Below are 16,323 nucleotides of genomic sequence, written 5' to 3' on the forward strand. Positions count from 1 at the left end.
AACATGGATTTTGTGAGGATAGTTAGTCATTGAATGTTGTTCCCCAACCAGAATAGAAATGTTATATGTACGCACAGTCAAGGTTTAATTGGTTTACAACGGGCTTAGAAAGCCACATTTACACACATATGGATGTTTGTGCGATGCAACATGCCAAGATCAAATCTGATTATTAATGATACGATAGCAGAGCCGGCCAGTCCCATTTTACATTGGCCCCCCCCCCCCCCCCCCCCCCCCAACTGCAATTTATATATGTTTGCCAATGGCATTGTTTTTACCATGTTGAACGTGTCAACCAAATGTCAAATAAATGAAAAACAACATAAATATCCTTAACACAAAATAAAAATCATGTAAATAAAGGGAAAAAATGCTAATAATAAATTCCAAATACAACAATCAACATCAACCAATTTAAATAACCACAGTTTGCACACAATAACACTACGCAATGACGATTTACAAAAACTAAATGAAATAACTACTATATACCAAAGCTATTTAAAATACCTATACGCAACTATTTTTAATACTATATACACAAATTATAATACTTAATTTGTGTTAGTAATTGTAATTGGCTTTACATTTCAATCAATGTTTTGAGAGTTAATAGTGATGACTAGTTTTAAATTACAGTGGTTATAATGAAGGTGAATTTGTTCCCTTATTTTGGCGCCCCCTGGAGGCCACAGTGGCCTTAGCATCCACCTATATTGCCTAATGGGCCAGCCAGCTCTGGAAGATAGACAACTGTTCAGTAATAACGATTTCCTGTGTTAGTGAGTCCATGCAAACGTCTGCCGTGCACTTGTCCTTGTCAGCGTTTCCCGTCCAAAAGTGTCCATAACACCCCAATCAGTCCTGACCTTCAGTGACCTCTGCAGTCCCAAAGGATGTCAAAGCGTGAAAGGACGTCGTGCTCTTCTTGTCAAAATCAGCGCCTGTACAGGCCCGTGCTGAAAAAAAAGCCGCCTCGCCACCTCCCTGAGGGCATGTGACCGCGGCTACACCATACCGCTCTGCACGTGCACGTGCACCGGGTAGGGGTGGTAGACGAGTGGCGGCGGTTGCGTGACGAAGTAGCTGCTGTAGATGGGCTCGCTCACATACGGCGCGGGCTGATAGAAACACGTGACGTTGGCAGCGTTGGGGATGGCGTTCTGCTCCCCCAGCACCTTCAGAGCCAGGACGGTGATCATGTTGAGCGTCTGCCGCCTCTCGTGGCCCATCAGGCACACGGTGCTTTCGTCGATGATGCGCCGCAGCGTCATCAGGTAGTCGTACCTGCTGCTCTCCTCGCTGCCTGTGAAGTGACACTGCAGGTATGCCTTGATCTTGCGCTGCTGTTCACTCACGTCGGGGAAGTCGATGAAGAAGCGTGAGCACATGTACCTCTCCAAGGACTTGATCTCTGTCTCGCTGGCCGGACGGAAGTTCCTCACCAGGAGGTCGCTGTATTTCAGCAGGCCTCCGCCTCGGATCTCCTCGGGGTTGTGAGTCGCGATGAGGCGGTGGCGGAGGTGCTCCATGGCCTGCTCAAAGTCTCCATACATGCACTCTGTCTCCACAGCCAGGGTGGACTCCCAGGAGCTCAATGGGGGAGCTTCTACATGCTCCTCTTGTGTAGCGTTGCCGTCTGGAGGTTTCTTGGGATGTTTCGGCTTCACAGTTGGCTCAGCACCTTGATTTGTCTCAGGGTGAGCTACGCTCTCCTGTGAGGAACTTTCTTTATGAACTTCTTGCACAGGAGGCTTCAGCTGAGAAGGTATCTCAATGGGCGTGAACATGTGAGTGGTCATATCAGACACCTCTGTCAGTAACGACCATTTTTCAGGGGTACAAATCATCTTACGTGACATTTTTCGTTGCAGTTTGGGTGAGGGGCAGTAGTCGGGAACAACGTCCTGTGAGGTGCTGCAGGTCTTTTTCGCCGGGGGAGGAGATGAAAACTCAAGATTGGACTCTTGCTGGATGGAGGCGGCTACCTGGAGACAATCCTGCGTGGATGACCTCCTGAGGAGCGCCGTGATGGAGACGTGCGATTGAGAGGTCTCATCTTGAACCTGCAGCTTTACACATGCACTCTTGGCATCTGAGGGGGGTTGAGGTGAGACCAAAGGATCATCTTTGCAAAACTGTACTTTGTCCTCACAACGCTCAAAAACAATGTCCTCCTTGGAATGAACGTCCACTTCCTGCTCTTGCTGATTCAAGTCATCCTTATGTGCCTCACATTTCTCCACCTCTGCATGAGGAGACTCCTCCTCCGTAACATCTTCATGCCCATGTGGTGTCTCTCCACAGGATGCCATCTTTGAGTCCACTTGCTCTCCGTCTCCAGTTCCTCCCTCGTTTTCTTCATTGTTGCCCAAATTCTGAGCATCCGAGGATAAATTGGCCCCTCGTCTCCTGTCGGTCTCCCAGTAAGACTCTAGCATGCGATCCAGAATGATCTGGAAGGAGTCCACGCTGAATTCAAACTGCCTGCGAAGCGCACTAACAAATCTCAGCCCGACTGTTTTGGTTCTGTTGTTGGACAGAGAGATGAGGCTCCATCTGTCCTGCTCCGTCACAACTTTCACCATCTTTTGCACGTACGCTTCTTTCATGGTGAGGCAGGTGATCTTGCGTCTGTTCACTCCACATGGGAGAAGGTCTCTGAGGCTTCCCAGCACCACCTCCTTAATCACTTGGAAGTCCTCCTGTCTTGGTAAGTCCACTCCAAAAATGATGTCTAAATCTCGGACGCCCAGGCCGCTGTCCCTGACCAGGACGTGGCTGGCGGTCGCTCCATTGAGGCGAATGTCTTTAACCTGGATTTTCCGTTCTACAAGTCCATCCTTCACCACACGGATGATGTCTTTGGCTCTCACCTGCAATGTTGGGAAATTCCCGCGGCCATGGATGGGAATGACCTCGGTCAGGACTTTGTCCAAAGCCTGGAGTTGCTCCAGGGTCAAGTTGTGGAATCTTTTCTCTGTATGAGGCTCGGTCATCTTTGCCTGTGAAGAGAGAAGTCTCATAATATGTACAATATGTTTATATCACTTTCCAACAGCAGTGATGCATTCAAGCATGATAAACAACATGGCTTCTTATTTGTCCTACACTGGACTCTATTATTACTATCTCCATTCAATTTGATGTGCATCTTGTTATGTTATTCATAACACTGCATGAGTCCATCTGTCTTCTTTATGCATTTTTTTCCTCCCACATTCCAAAAACATGCTAGGTTAATTGGTGACTCCAAATTGTCTATAGGTATGAATGTGAGTGTGAATGGTTGTTTGTCTATATGTGCCCTGTGATTGGCTGGCCACCAGTCCAGGGTGTACCCCGCCCCTCGTCCGAAGACAGCTGGGATAGGCTCCAGCATACCCACGACCCTAATGAGGATAATATAATAATATGGACTCTATAGTATGAAATAAGAATGATGCAGACATGCCAGAAAAGAAAACATGACTTGTTTATATGACAATAAGACCACTATACAGTCTCTCTTTTAAACAAGGGTGACTTCTCTTAAACATTCGTCAGTGTATTCGATGCTTGCCGCTTCTCCCCTAAAGTGGCAGTGATGAATGTAAGCATTTCTAATCCCACACTTGACTGCATCGTATGGATAATGATGTGCTTATTATGCGAGAACATTGCATTTTAAAGAGGGGGGGGGGAATGTTGTTGTGTGATGACTCACTCATTCTCCAAAGCAAATGTCAAAACGGGAGGCCTATTGAGGCAACATTCAAATGCAAAACACATAGTGAGATACATGTTTGCGTCAGGTTATTATGTATGATGTGGATGGTTGTTGTCATCATCAGGATCACATGTGACATACAATCAAATGTGTGACTTTATGTTGCTGTGTTTGTGTTACATGAAATAACATGATGTTTTGAATTAATAAAATGTATTAGGTACTTTAATTACAAGGTCAAACCTGATCCCTATTAATGTGCTTGTCGGATACAGGACCCATTTACATTGTTTGTTATTTTAAGCTTTTTTGTATTTTTCTGCACATTTAGACACAACATAGATACTATTTTAAATCAATTTTATTCTGATGTAATTACTAAACCAAAACAAAGTGTCATTAAAATATATTCTAGAAGAGTAGGTGTCATATGTAGATACATATATGTTTATATTAAAAGGGGGTGTCAGTGAGTGGGGGCCCTCTAACATTGAATGACAAGCTTGGTCCTGCAGCAGGACTCCTCTCTCCTCTGCCACTTGACTTCATTTTTTTATAGGTACAACACCATGAGTCATACAGCTGCTGAATGAAGCTGAACTCAACGACACCAAACCACACCAAATATTCCAGAAAATGGCATTTAGTGCAGGGAAATGATTTGATTAATAAATGTGCAATCACGTATTACTATTATCGGCATTATATATTTCTGAAGAACACTGCTGTCATCTAAATCTGCTTTAATATTTCATTTATATTGCTTAGAAAAAGTTGAAAAATAGATTTGATTATAATAAAAGTAGCTCGGTGGTTTTGCTGTACAGTAATATGGTAAATGTAAAAAAAAAACTTACCTGTTTGTTTTTACCGGCTTTTGGGTCAAATTAAAAGCAGAAAGATTATGCAAAGAAAGAAAAGACACTTGAGATATCCAACAGGTTTAGAGGTTAAAACGCTAAGACGCACAGCCGCACTGTTTCCATAGCAACCAAGAAGAAATTTACGGTAAATCACGACGCGCTCTCTTGCTCAAACTAGCAACTTGTAAACACTCGGGCTTCCAAGTAACTGTGTATTTGAGGCTAAGGCAACTACTGATCAAAGTTTGACTTGTTGTTTTGAGGAGCAAAGCGAGCATGTCAGGCTGCTCCGCTGCACTGCCGAGCTGTTGCGGGGTGAACATCGCAGCAGACGGAGTGAGTCATCCTCTCTCCCCGCGGTGATCCACACCGTAAATCTTATCATCAATCAACCGCTGGCCCCGCCCACCACTCCACTCCAACTTTGGCTTTTGTCGCATGACCATGTCAGCGTTACATTCCGGACCCACAACAAAAAACATTCAAATTTTTCTTTTGTTGTTTTTCCTCGTTTCGTACACATTTTGCAGCAAGGCGAGAGAGCAGCTCCCTTGTGACGTGTACACGAACATACACCACGTGACGATGACGTCAGCCCTATTTTGGTGTGACACCAGGAAGTGTGGAAGACCGAAACTCGAACAGGCCAACGCTTTTTGTTACCGACGAAAAACAGCTGTAATTGACTTTTTTTCGTGGACGTGACCGCCGAAGCCACCGCGGAAGTTCCCAGCATGGAGAGTATCCTTTAAAAAAACGTTCCGACCGTCGGAATGGTGTCGAAATGTTAAAGCTTTTGCTCGGGAACCGAACATAGCATAACATATACGATACTGTCGTTTCTGTGCTTACAGACTTTGAGACGTCGACAGCTCTTCATGCTTGTACCGAATTTAATCATATATCCACAGCTACTAACTATTCTAGACGTTTTGGCTAGAATACAACACGGGTAAAGGCCTTAAAAACCTTTATGACTAGCCAGAGGTAACCAATGTGGGGCCCGGGGGCCATTTTGTCGCCGCATCCTTCACTTTACATTGGCCCTTGGTATATTGTAAAATAATGTAATTACTAGATATTACACTAATTTGCATTGTCCATTGGTCCATTATAAGACCAAACTGATGTGGAAGTGGTGTTTTGTTCAGATAGCTTAGCTCGTTCAATTAGTCACGATAGTTCATGGAATTTAGTTTGAATTGTTCCAAACCTTTCATTTCCAGTAGGGTGTACCGTGTCTGTGGTGTCAGGACTTAACAACGTTTGCATTGTTTAGTTGGTAGCTCTGAGTCACACTCGGCTTACCTACACAGAAGTTGTTCAAGAAAACCAGCTCTCATTTATAAGGATTTCCTTTAACGTCACATCCCAGAGCATCTTTTCAATCTAAAGTTTGCCGCCAAAGAACTTCAGAAAAACTCAAAGAAATGCGACAAAGAGGAGAGAGCGGAGAAGGCAAAAGTCAAGAAAGTATGTCGTCCAGCCTGTCAGTGACTGGTCGTCTACAGACAACTATATTAAAAACGCCCTTTCTGTGTGTGTGTGTGCCTCTAGGCCATACAGAAGGGTAACATGGACGTGGCAAGGATCCATGCAGAGAATGCCATCAGACAAAAGAACCAGTCAGTGACCTACTTGAGGATGAGTGCTCGAGTGGATGCGGTGGCTGCAAGAGTCCAAACTGCAGTCACAATGAACCAGGTACTTTAAAAATACTCCCTAGTATACGGGTGGGCAAACTTTTTGACTCACGGGCCGCACTGGGTTAATCAAATTTGGCGGAGGCGACGTCTATACATAGGCGGTCATCAAACAGAACGACATACTTGCTCACAGTGCAACAAAACGAAAACACAACATATACACAGCAACTTAACATATCACAGAAATCAACAAGTACCACTACTTGGGTGATTCACAACAACTAAGCGCTAAACATAACACATAACTTTAAACAGTTATTTCCAAATGACCGCAAGACATGCTGAGTAGTCCAGCTGCAACTGCAATATGAACAATAAAACATTGGATATCAAGAGTATGTTAGATCCTCTTTGTTTACCTCCTCAACAAATTTTTCAATCAAGCAAAAATGCAACAAACTTTGCAAAATGTTGGGAGAGTGCCACAAGCTACCCTGCATGCCTTGCGGTGGGATATATGGGTGTTGGGCATAGATATTTATTTGTATGCCCACATGGTAGGTTACTTTGTGTGCCCAGTGGGCCGGATGAAGATGCTGGGGGGGGGCTGATGTGACCCACAGGCCGTAGTTTGCCCACCCTTGCCCTAGTACCATGGTCAACCTACCAAACCATTTTCCCATTTGATTCTGTGGAAATAATCTGTTCATCATAAAGCCTTTATTAACTACAGGCAATGATCTAATATAACAAGTAAAAAAAATAAGTTAAGCAATTGATACGTTCATAAAATTCATAAAATGTCTTCAAAATTGGGGGTGTTTTATATATACAATTGTCTGTTACGCTGTGGTAACCATGTGCTGTTTCTCAGGTGACAAAATCTATGGCTGGAGTGGTGAAAGGCATGGATGTTACACTGAAGTCCATGAATCTGGAGAAGGTAAAAACTTTTTGATGATATCTTTTGAATTTGTATTTGAGTCCAAAATAACGCAGTGCCCCAGCACCAACAAGCTGAACTGTTCAGGAACAAGCGTTTATCCACAAACCCAGATGATTTCAAGAAAAAGTGTCTGATGAAAAGGTTTTCTCCTCCTGCTAACATTTGTTGGCCACACATTCAGATGATCGGGAGATCGATTCTCCGGTTGGGCATCTCTGTGTGGAGTTTGCATGTTCTCCCCGTGCGTGAATTTTCTACGTGTACTCCGGTTTCCTCCCACATTCCAAAAACATGCTAGGTTAATTGGCGACTCCAAATTGTCCATAGGTATGAATGTGAGTGTGAATGGTTGTTTGTCTATATGTGCCCTGTGATTGGCTGGCGACCAGTCCAGGGTGTACCCCGCCTCTCTCCCAAAGATAGCTGGGATAGGCTCCAGCATACCTGCGAGCCTAGTGAGGATAAGTGGCATAGAAAATGGATGCATGGATGCTAATTTGATGCCAATTTACACTGACAATTCCGTATATGCGCCAGCAATTCGCATTGGCAATTTTGAACATCTGCAAATTTGACGATTTAATACACAACTAACATAGACAAGCAACTTAAATTGCTAACACATACAGGCAAACACTTTGCCTACCACGGATGTCTTTTATAATAATCTAACATTTCAGTCACGCTTAAACTGTTGTTATGTGCAATGAAGGCATGCGTTCAAAGACACCACAAGTACTAAGTTGAATTCACATTTTGAGTGTATTTTATGGGATTGTCTAGCATACTTAAGTACAGCAAATTATAATTCCGCAGTAAGTTACGAGATGAGTGATAAGAATATCCACTCATTGCTTTTCCTGTCTTGCTGCTTATTTAGACCACACATACACGCATAATAAAGATGCTGTGATGATCAGCGTGCCTGTGAATGTCATGCAGTGAGGTTGAGAGGTGTTTGGAGATATACTCCTGATCAAAATGTTAAGATCAGCTGAAAAATGGCCAGAATTTCCATTTTACAGTTTGTGATCTTAAAGAGGTTTGCGGTAGAGCTTCAAAATGCAAAAAAAAGAAATGGGAGGAAGGCAAAAAAACCCAACATTATTTTTGAATAAGCAGTAAAAATATTATTTGTTTTGTGCAGATTTCTGCTCTCATGGACAAGTTTGAGCACCAATTTGAGACGCTGGATGTCCAGACAGCCCAGATGGAAGACACTATGAGCAGCTCGACAACACTGACCACTCCACAAGTACACACCACACTTTTCCTTTGGTTTAAGAGACAAGCGCACTGTGTGTCTAACGTGTGTTTCAGAACCAAGTGGAGTCGTTGCTGCATGAGATGGCTGATGAAGCAGGGTAAAGCTCTTTGGGAGATAGTCGCTAACAAATGATGTCATCAGTTTTATGGCAATGACTTTGTTGCACTTTTGTTAAGGTTGGACTTGAACATGGAGCTCCCTCAGGGACAGACTGGATCAGTGGGTACCAGCGTGGCCTCAGCAGAGCAGGTAAAGCTTCAGCAGTATCTTTGACTTGAGCACTGGCTGGAAAAGAAAGGAAAGAAAAGCCCACCAAAGGCAATGTCAGGTCAATGCCAAGTTGAAAGGGAAAAATACTATGGTGTATTTCTCTGGGGAAAAAATGTCTTATTGTGACGAAAGATTATAATTAGTTCTCAAGAGTACAAATACATAATTTTACACAATTAAAGTCTCAGCAGTAGAGCATGATAATACTTTTAAGATGAACCGTTGAGGATCTTTTCACAAACAATTAAATGCTTACATAATTAAAGATGCAACCTTTTATTCTTATAATAATGTCTCCAAATATAAGAAAGAATGATGTAGACTAGTTGTCTTATATTAGGAGTTACGATACTAATTTTACTTGGTAAGATAATTGTGATATAAGGAAGTGAAGTTCTCAACCAACTGTTGAGCATAGATGATGTAATTTTTTATTGTAATGAGAAATAGTTTTCTCACAAACCGGTCTCGAAAAGGAAGGATTGTCTTATATTCAGAGTGCGGATTAATGTGGTTAATCCAATGTGTTTTTATTCTTGTTACTAGTATACTTTTTCTCTTAATATGAGTTAGTTTTTTTTCCCAAAATATTCTGTGTCCCTCATGTTCCTTTGTCCAAACCTCTGCTCGTGAAATGGTGCATCTATCAAACCTGCAGTAGAAATATTTGTATTTCTCATATTTCCTCCACCAATGACTGACTGCCTTTGCTTCTTCTCATCTAAAGGATGAACTCTCTCAAAGGTTGGCCAAACTCAGAGATCAAATGTAAAGGACGAGTGCAGGGGAACGACACCGTACCTGACACAGCCCTGACATGCCCATACACCAAAATGATTACTTCCACTAAATATTTTTCCTCTTCTTTAAATCTGATGATGAGAATCTATGGGATTATTGGCAAAGCTCTCTCCAGATAATGACTTTTATTTGGTTTTGAATTTATAACAACCTTACATCACTTTGAATTATTCTATGATAATAATGATAATCTAACAGAAATGTGGAAAATTTCATACGTTTGAAATAGCGTGGTATATAATACCATATACTGTATAGGCCAATGCCTTATAACTGCTAAAGAAGCTTTGGTCTGGGAAGGTATTTTCTTATTCATATTGTAGGTTTATGATTGCAGCAAACCTTTTCTTCCTGTATTGGTGTGTATGTTTGAAGACCCTATCCCTTACTGTGTTGATATGTTGTATTTACAGATCATTTGGAAATGGGTTACACTTATGTACACAATAAACTTTTATAATAATACTTATATTTCAACATACGGCTATCTTATTTTTGGTAGTATTAGCCATTTTGGCCATTTTTGGAAAATGAAGAAAGCTGGGATGGGCTCCAGCATGCCTGCGACCCTCGTGAGGATAAGCGGTATCGAAAATGGATGGATAAGATATGAATTCATAACACACTTGGCAGGTATGGGGTATATATTTATGCCACAAATAATTCCTAAGGACAATAAAACAATAATGCATGAATGTATGACATGTTGACAATTATCAATTAATATGGTACCCAGGCTCTTACCTTTATGAGAACAAGCAGTACAATGAATGGGATGTGTGTACTAAACAATGATTATTTAAACACATATTTTGTGCCTCTATAACTCTATATGTGTGTGTGTGTGTGTGTGTGTATTTAAATCCCATATTAGTACGATCGACTCCAGTACATAACGATATATATTTTTTAAAACCACGTTTATGTGTTGTTTAAAAAAATGTGAAACGTCATCATCATGCAGCTTTCAAATAGTCGTTTAAAATATTTAATATTAACATATAGAAGTAAACCAAAAATATAATACAACGATTTTGTCACACAAAAAATAAAATATTAACTATTTATCCAACCGGAAATGACAATTCCGCCTTTGTCGTGTGTGTTGCCTGTCAGACACAAATGGGGACATAAAACTTCCTAACGTCATGTGACTGTGGCGTAAACAGGAAGCAGCTGATCTTTACTCAGCCTGATCCCATCAAGTAATGCACACAACTGGATCCTTTAACCCGAACAACCTCATGTTTGCGATTGATTAAATACACGTAACCTTTCTGTCCAAGTTGGGTAAGTAAGGTACACCATTTGTACTAGAATTGAGTTGAGCTAGCGTCTCAGCGTGGCAAAGCTACCTGACAAATTTGTAGCGTTTGTCTTTGCTAGCTAATTTAGCATTAGCTTCCATGTTGTTACTGGGCAGAGACTGACTTTAGATAAAAGTTAGTTCACGGCTTGTAAGCTATAATTTTACCTGAAAGCACAGCCTTCTTTTACGCATAGTTTACAGTTATATGTGGCAGCTTTTTTTGCGTCTGTGTGTTGTGCTACGTGAAGTGAAACGTAAAACACCCAAGTGAAACTGTTGTGCCTCAGCTGAGGGCGAGAAGAGGAGAGCAGCTGCAGGACTCACCCAGAAGTCATCTGATCTGCTGCTCACAGGAAGATTCCAGCGTGTCTGCTCAAGGGGATGTCCAGCTCAGCCATGAAGAAAAAGGTCAGCTGCTCGGTGACACCATTTGAGTTTTGATTGACATAGTAGTAGTAGTTAGAGTGTTTACAACTTCACTGCATGCATACCTCTGAGAAACAACCAAACAGGGGGGCAAATTACCTTTAAAAAGTCATTAGTTATAGTTAATAGTTCTCAATTACCAAAAAATAGTGACGGAATCACAACATCACAAATGTAGTTGCCAGGAAAATTAATTACTCTCTTGAAAGTTCTTGAAATATGCATGCAGTAGTAGTGCCCATGAGATGTTTCATAAGGCTGAGGACTGAATTCATGACGCTAGGGGGTAGTGTTTTCTCCAGCTAGCAACCACAATCTTGTTGGCTAGCTATTTAACTAACTACTAACTATTCGTGTAGTTTAGTGAACAATGGCGACTGAACCAACATCCAAATCATTGCTGTTACTATGCCAAGGTTCTACTTTATAATATACTACAAAAAGTAACTTTCAAGTAGTCAGCGTACAGCTTGTATAGCAGCAGTACAGTAACCCCTCATCTATTGCGGTTAATTGGTTCCAGCCCCGACTGTCATAAGTGAATTTCTGTCAAGTAGGATTCCTTCTCTATAAATGGAAGGAATGCAGTGTTCCCTCACTCCATCATGGTACGCCTTTCGTGGACACGCTGTTTTGCAGGGTTTTTTTTTGTGTCATGTTGGTCTTTTTTTCTTTTTATCAGCGTATGAACATGCATTGTGTTCTACGTCCTGATTGGCTACAGGTAAACTGTTGTTCTGGGTCCTTACTGGCTAAAGGAGAACCTGCCCATTACCTTCTGCATCCTGATTGGGCCTGTTATGAAATAATTTAAACCTGCAATAAAAGGATGTTATTCTGGCGATTACTGACAGCGTAGAAAACTACATCGACAGTACAAATTGTTTTCTTCATGGCTTTTATTTGTATCCTAATTCATTTAGATATTTTTATATGTACACTTATTATTTCATCACTTATTATTTCACTTATTTTTTTATTAAAACTAATAATAGGCCGTATTTAATATGAAAGACATTGATTAATTACTAAATGATTCAAAAACCATAATAGAGTGAAACCACAAAATTTGAACCTTGAAGTGGTGAGGGACAAATGTATGGATTTATTGTCCACTGAAAGTGAATCAACGCACACGGCCATTATGGTCAAAAGAGTGAGTAATAAGATAATTGCGTCTCGCCTTGGTGGTTGTAGCACTGAGGAGCTGCCCTTCATTGAGGGAAACGTGTACTGTGCCGTTCTCGAAGCGCAGTTGCCCCCTCGCTATATCACAGTTTTTTCAGAAATTAATTCATAAGTGATTGCTGTTTTGTCCACTGTGGTCTATTATTAGTCAAAACGTACTGAAATACAAGAGATATGTAGTATTCTAGTCACTAGGCGGCAATAATGACACAAACATTAAGACATTGCATTACATTACAGTACCTTAACTGCATGAAGTCATGAATTACCCATTGCATGTCCGACATTATAGAGTGGGAAAAAAGTTCTTTCACCTGTGTGGAAGAGGTACATGCTGTGGTGCAAACAATGACTAATAGGCGTGTAAAAGTGACTATAGGGGTGTTATTTCATGCCTACAGGGCTCTTAACAATGTTAAAAAGTATATTTAGAAAGTTATAAACAGGTGTTATTTATGAAAATATTAACATTGAATCATATATCACAGAAATTAATTTAAGTATATTGGTTCTGGAACCAATGAACCACGATAAACGAGGGAGGACTGTACTGCTTCTGAAGCTGCACACCGACTACTCTACATCATAGTCATTCTAGTGAAATGTGATATTTGTGTTTTCAGGTGTTACTGATGGGAAAAAGTGGGTCTGGAAAGACCAGTATGAGATCAATCATCTTTGCCAATTACATAGCTCGAGACACACGGCGCCTTGGAGCTACAAGTAAGAACCTCAAAGACACTTAGGACTTCTTTCCTGTTATACCGGTTGTTTCTTTAATCTGATTTTCAAACATGTTGTCATTCATTTGTGAAATATAGTTGATGTGGAACACTCCCACGTGCGGTTTCTTGGCAATCTGGTTCTAAACCTTTGGGATTGTGGAGGGTAAAGTCAAATTTAAAGTTGCCAGCTTGTTATTTTTTGAGTTATGAAACAACAAAAACATGGCTTACATCCTCCACCAGACAGGACACTTTCATGGAGAACTACTTCACCAGCCAGAGGGACAACATCTTCAGGAACGTGGAGGTGCTAATTTATGTATTTGATGTGGAGAGCCGCGAGCTGGAGAAAGACATGCATTACTACCAGTCGTGTCTGGAGGCCATCCTGCAGAACTCCGCTGATGCCAAAGTCTTCTGTCTCGTGCACAAAATGGATCTGGTGCAGGAGGACCAGAGAGACCTGGTAAGATGAAGGATCTTTGAGATATGCAGAAGCATTGTTAGATTGTCTGTAGCTGTCTACACCTGTCCCAGACAGAGTGTGTAGCTGTCCACTTTTCATATATATGCACTCTAACTCTTTGTCCAATGTGATAGATGCCATATATCACATACAACAACGGTCAGGAGGACACAAATATTAGCATAGATGCTATGTGAGCTACAGTGCCAACCTTACACTCACATTTTAGCTCATGCTAGGTTAGCCTATTTATGGAAGACGAGCATGATCAAGTCTACAGCTTCAACCTCTGCAGCTGATTATTATTATTATTTTGGGATGTGTAGCGAAGCCTTTTTTTATTGTACTGTCCTTTGTGGGTGTATACACAGGGTCATGTCCTTGAGTAGGAGGTTTTTCCAGTTGTGATGTCAGTTATTATGAGAAATAGAAGTTCATATGACTATGGCATTCAGATCTAATCCATATTATGCGTTTTCTACAATTGATGAATGAAACAACATAAAAAAGGAAAGAAAAGTTGTACAGATCAGGGTGTCCGACCTTCTGCCCGAGGACCGTTTGTTGCAAAAATAGAAAAATCTGTAATTTTACAAGAATAAAATAAAAATAAAAAAAGAAGAGGAAAAACTTGTAATCTAACCTGAAATAAGAGAATAATGTAAAATAACATCATTTTAGTAGCTTGAAGGTGAAATATTAGAGTATTAAAACAAATTCAAGTCAATGTTATGGGAAACAAGCAAATAAAAAAAATATTACAAGAACAAAGTTAAAGTATGGGAATAAAGTCATTGTGATGAGAAGAAATTCAAATTTTTGGGGGAAAAAATGAAAGTTGGAAAAAAGAAAACCAGTTGTATTATAAAAAGAAAAAGTACAATTTTTACAAGGATAAACTAAGGAATAATTTGACGCAGAGAGTTGAAATATTAAGGAATGTTATTTATGTAAATTTTTTTTTAATTGTAATCTTATGAGAACAATGCAAAACAAAATGTTGTATTTTCTGGAAAATGAGGCTGGTGTGGCGATGCTTTGTACAGTGTCATCATCATTGTGTAATGACCAACAAACGTGTGTGGTCTTCATAGATTTTCAAGGAGCGTGAGGAAGATTTAAAGAGACTCTCCCGACCTTTGGCTTGCACATGCTTCAGGACGTCCATCTGGGACGAAACCTTGTATAAGGTTGGTATTTTCCACAGGTTTCACATGTAGTAGTTTGATCTTAATCCTGTTAAATCTTCATTTTCACAGGCCTGGTCCAGCATAGTCTACCAGCTTATCCCAAACGTCCAGCAACTGGAGACAAACCTGACAAATTTTGCACAGATTATCGAGGCAGATGAAGTCCTTCTCTTTGAGAGAGCTACATTCCTGGTAGGTTTCTAACAAAAAAAAAGGTCTGTGCACAACATGTGATTCCATATATAAATATATAATATTTACTTACCCTTTGTGTGGCCTGTTTTTAAATGACAGGTAATCTCCCACTACCAGTGCAAAGAGCAGCGAGATGCTCACCGCTTCGAGAAGATCAGTAACATTATCAAACAGTTCAAACTCAGCTGTAGGTAAGTTCATGGAGCAAAAGCACCAAATGTACTTTTTGGTATTAATGGACAATTAACACAAGGTGAAAGGTTATATTGGGATTAGGGATGTCTCAAATATATAATATAAAAATGAGATATGGGTTGTTTTCTACCGATTATGATATGATGGCGTGCTCCACACAGCAACAAGTATGCAAGCTTTATTCTTACCTGAACATATCAACAGCATGTGTATCTCCACTTACAAACAAACACATCTCTTAAGTGAGGCAGTTCCCCAGGAGATCCAGCAGGTAATGCTGCAATGGAAAAAGCTTGCTGTGTGTGACACTGGGCACCTAACTTGTAATACTGCCACCTACAGGATAGGAATAGAAGAGTATTTCCCAGTATGTTATGACTTTAACCTCACCAGTCATCTAAACAGGATTGAGGTATGTGCGTTCTCCTTCCAAGTCATGTGTCTGTGTTTCAGTAAACTGGCAGCCTCGTTCCAGAGCATGGAAGTGAGGAATTCCAACTTTGCGGCCTTCATTGACGTCTTCACCTCCAACACATATGTCATGGTTATCATGTCAGACCCGTCTATTCGTAAGTAGCGACTGATTCGTATCTCACGGGTGACGCAAGTGAATACTTACGCTTTCACTTTTTGCTTTTTTTTAACAGCATCTGCAGCCACCCTCATCAATATCCGTAATGCTAGGAAACACTTTGAGAAGTTGGAGCGGGTGGACGGACCTAAACACAGCCTACACATGCGTATGCGCTAGCCTGCTTGGTTTTGTCCATAGTGGATCCTCTCAGCCAATCACAGGTCGTCGTGTTGGAGGTCTGCATCCTCGCCTCACTATATCCTCACATTCAATCACACTTACTATGAGGAAAAAAAACTCATTTTTTTGGTCTAATTTCTTAAGTGGTATTAAGTGCAGTGATGCTTTTTTTTGGTCCAGTGTCTCCTCCCATGATCAATTGAAGATTGAAATGTGTTTACTTTGAAGGGCGGGGGGGATATCATGTACCTCGCTGTTGTATACAAGGACCCCAGTGATTGGGGGATGTCTTTTTCCGCATGACATGTAACAGCAATGTAAAGTGTGCTGTTCTTTGAGAATACAAGCAATATAGTTTTATTCAGAAATA

At 41.0% G+C, this 16,323-nt stretch overlaps 3 protein-coding genes across 3 annotated transcripts; 2 read left to right on the top strand and 1 right to left on the bottom strand.

The window, feature by feature from the left end:
• Positions 1-264: 264 nt before the first annotated feature.
• On the bottom strand, positions 265-5,077 carry LOC131137975 (terminal nucleotidyltransferase 5C-like). Its single transcript, XM_058086484.1, has 2 exons — positions 4,570-5,077; positions 265-3,008 (listed from the first exon to the last, which is right to left on the bottom strand). Exon 2 carries the CDS (start codon positions 3,000-3,002, stop codon positions 1,011-1,013), a length of 1,992 nt encoding a protein of 663 aa, XP_057942467.1. The 5' UTR covers positions 3,003-3,008; positions 4,570-5,077; the 3' UTR covers positions 265-1,010.
• A 74-nt stretch (positions 5,078-5,151) lies between these two features.
• On the top strand, positions 5,152-9,970 carry chmp1b (charged multivesicular body protein 1B). Its single transcript, XM_058086486.1, has 8 exons — positions 5,152-5,316; positions 5,951-6,048; positions 6,133-6,279; positions 7,096-7,164; positions 8,315-8,422; positions 8,488-8,531; positions 8,611-8,683; positions 9,432-9,970. Exons 1-8 carry the CDS (start codon positions 5,310-5,312, stop codon positions 9,474-9,476), a joined length of 591 nt encoding a protein of 196 aa, XP_057942469.1. The 5' UTR covers positions 5,152-5,309; the 3' UTR covers positions 9,477-9,970.
• Positions 9,971-10,636: 666 nt separating this feature from the next.
• On the top strand, positions 10,637-16,323 carry rraga (Ras-related GTP binding A). Its single transcript, XM_058086485.1, has 10 exons — positions 10,637-10,795; positions 11,102-11,222; positions 13,052-13,151; positions 13,250-13,316; positions 13,397-13,619; positions 14,714-14,809; positions 14,879-15,001; positions 15,104-15,195; positions 15,653-15,768; positions 15,847-16,323. Exons 2-10 carry the CDS (start codon positions 11,196-11,198, stop codon positions 15,948-15,950), a joined length of 948 nt encoding a protein of 315 aa, XP_057942468.1. The 5' UTR covers positions 10,637-10,795; positions 11,102-11,195; the 3' UTR covers positions 15,951-16,323.

Source organism: Doryrhamphus excisus, chromosome 11 (genome assembly GCF_030265055.1).
Source record: "Doryrhamphus excisus isolate RoL2022-K1 chromosome 11, RoL_Dexc_1.0, whole genome shotgun sequence".
NCBI classification, from domain to species: domain Eukaryota; kingdom Metazoa; phylum Chordata; class Actinopteri; order Syngnathiformes; family Syngnathidae; genus Doryrhamphus; species Doryrhamphus excisus.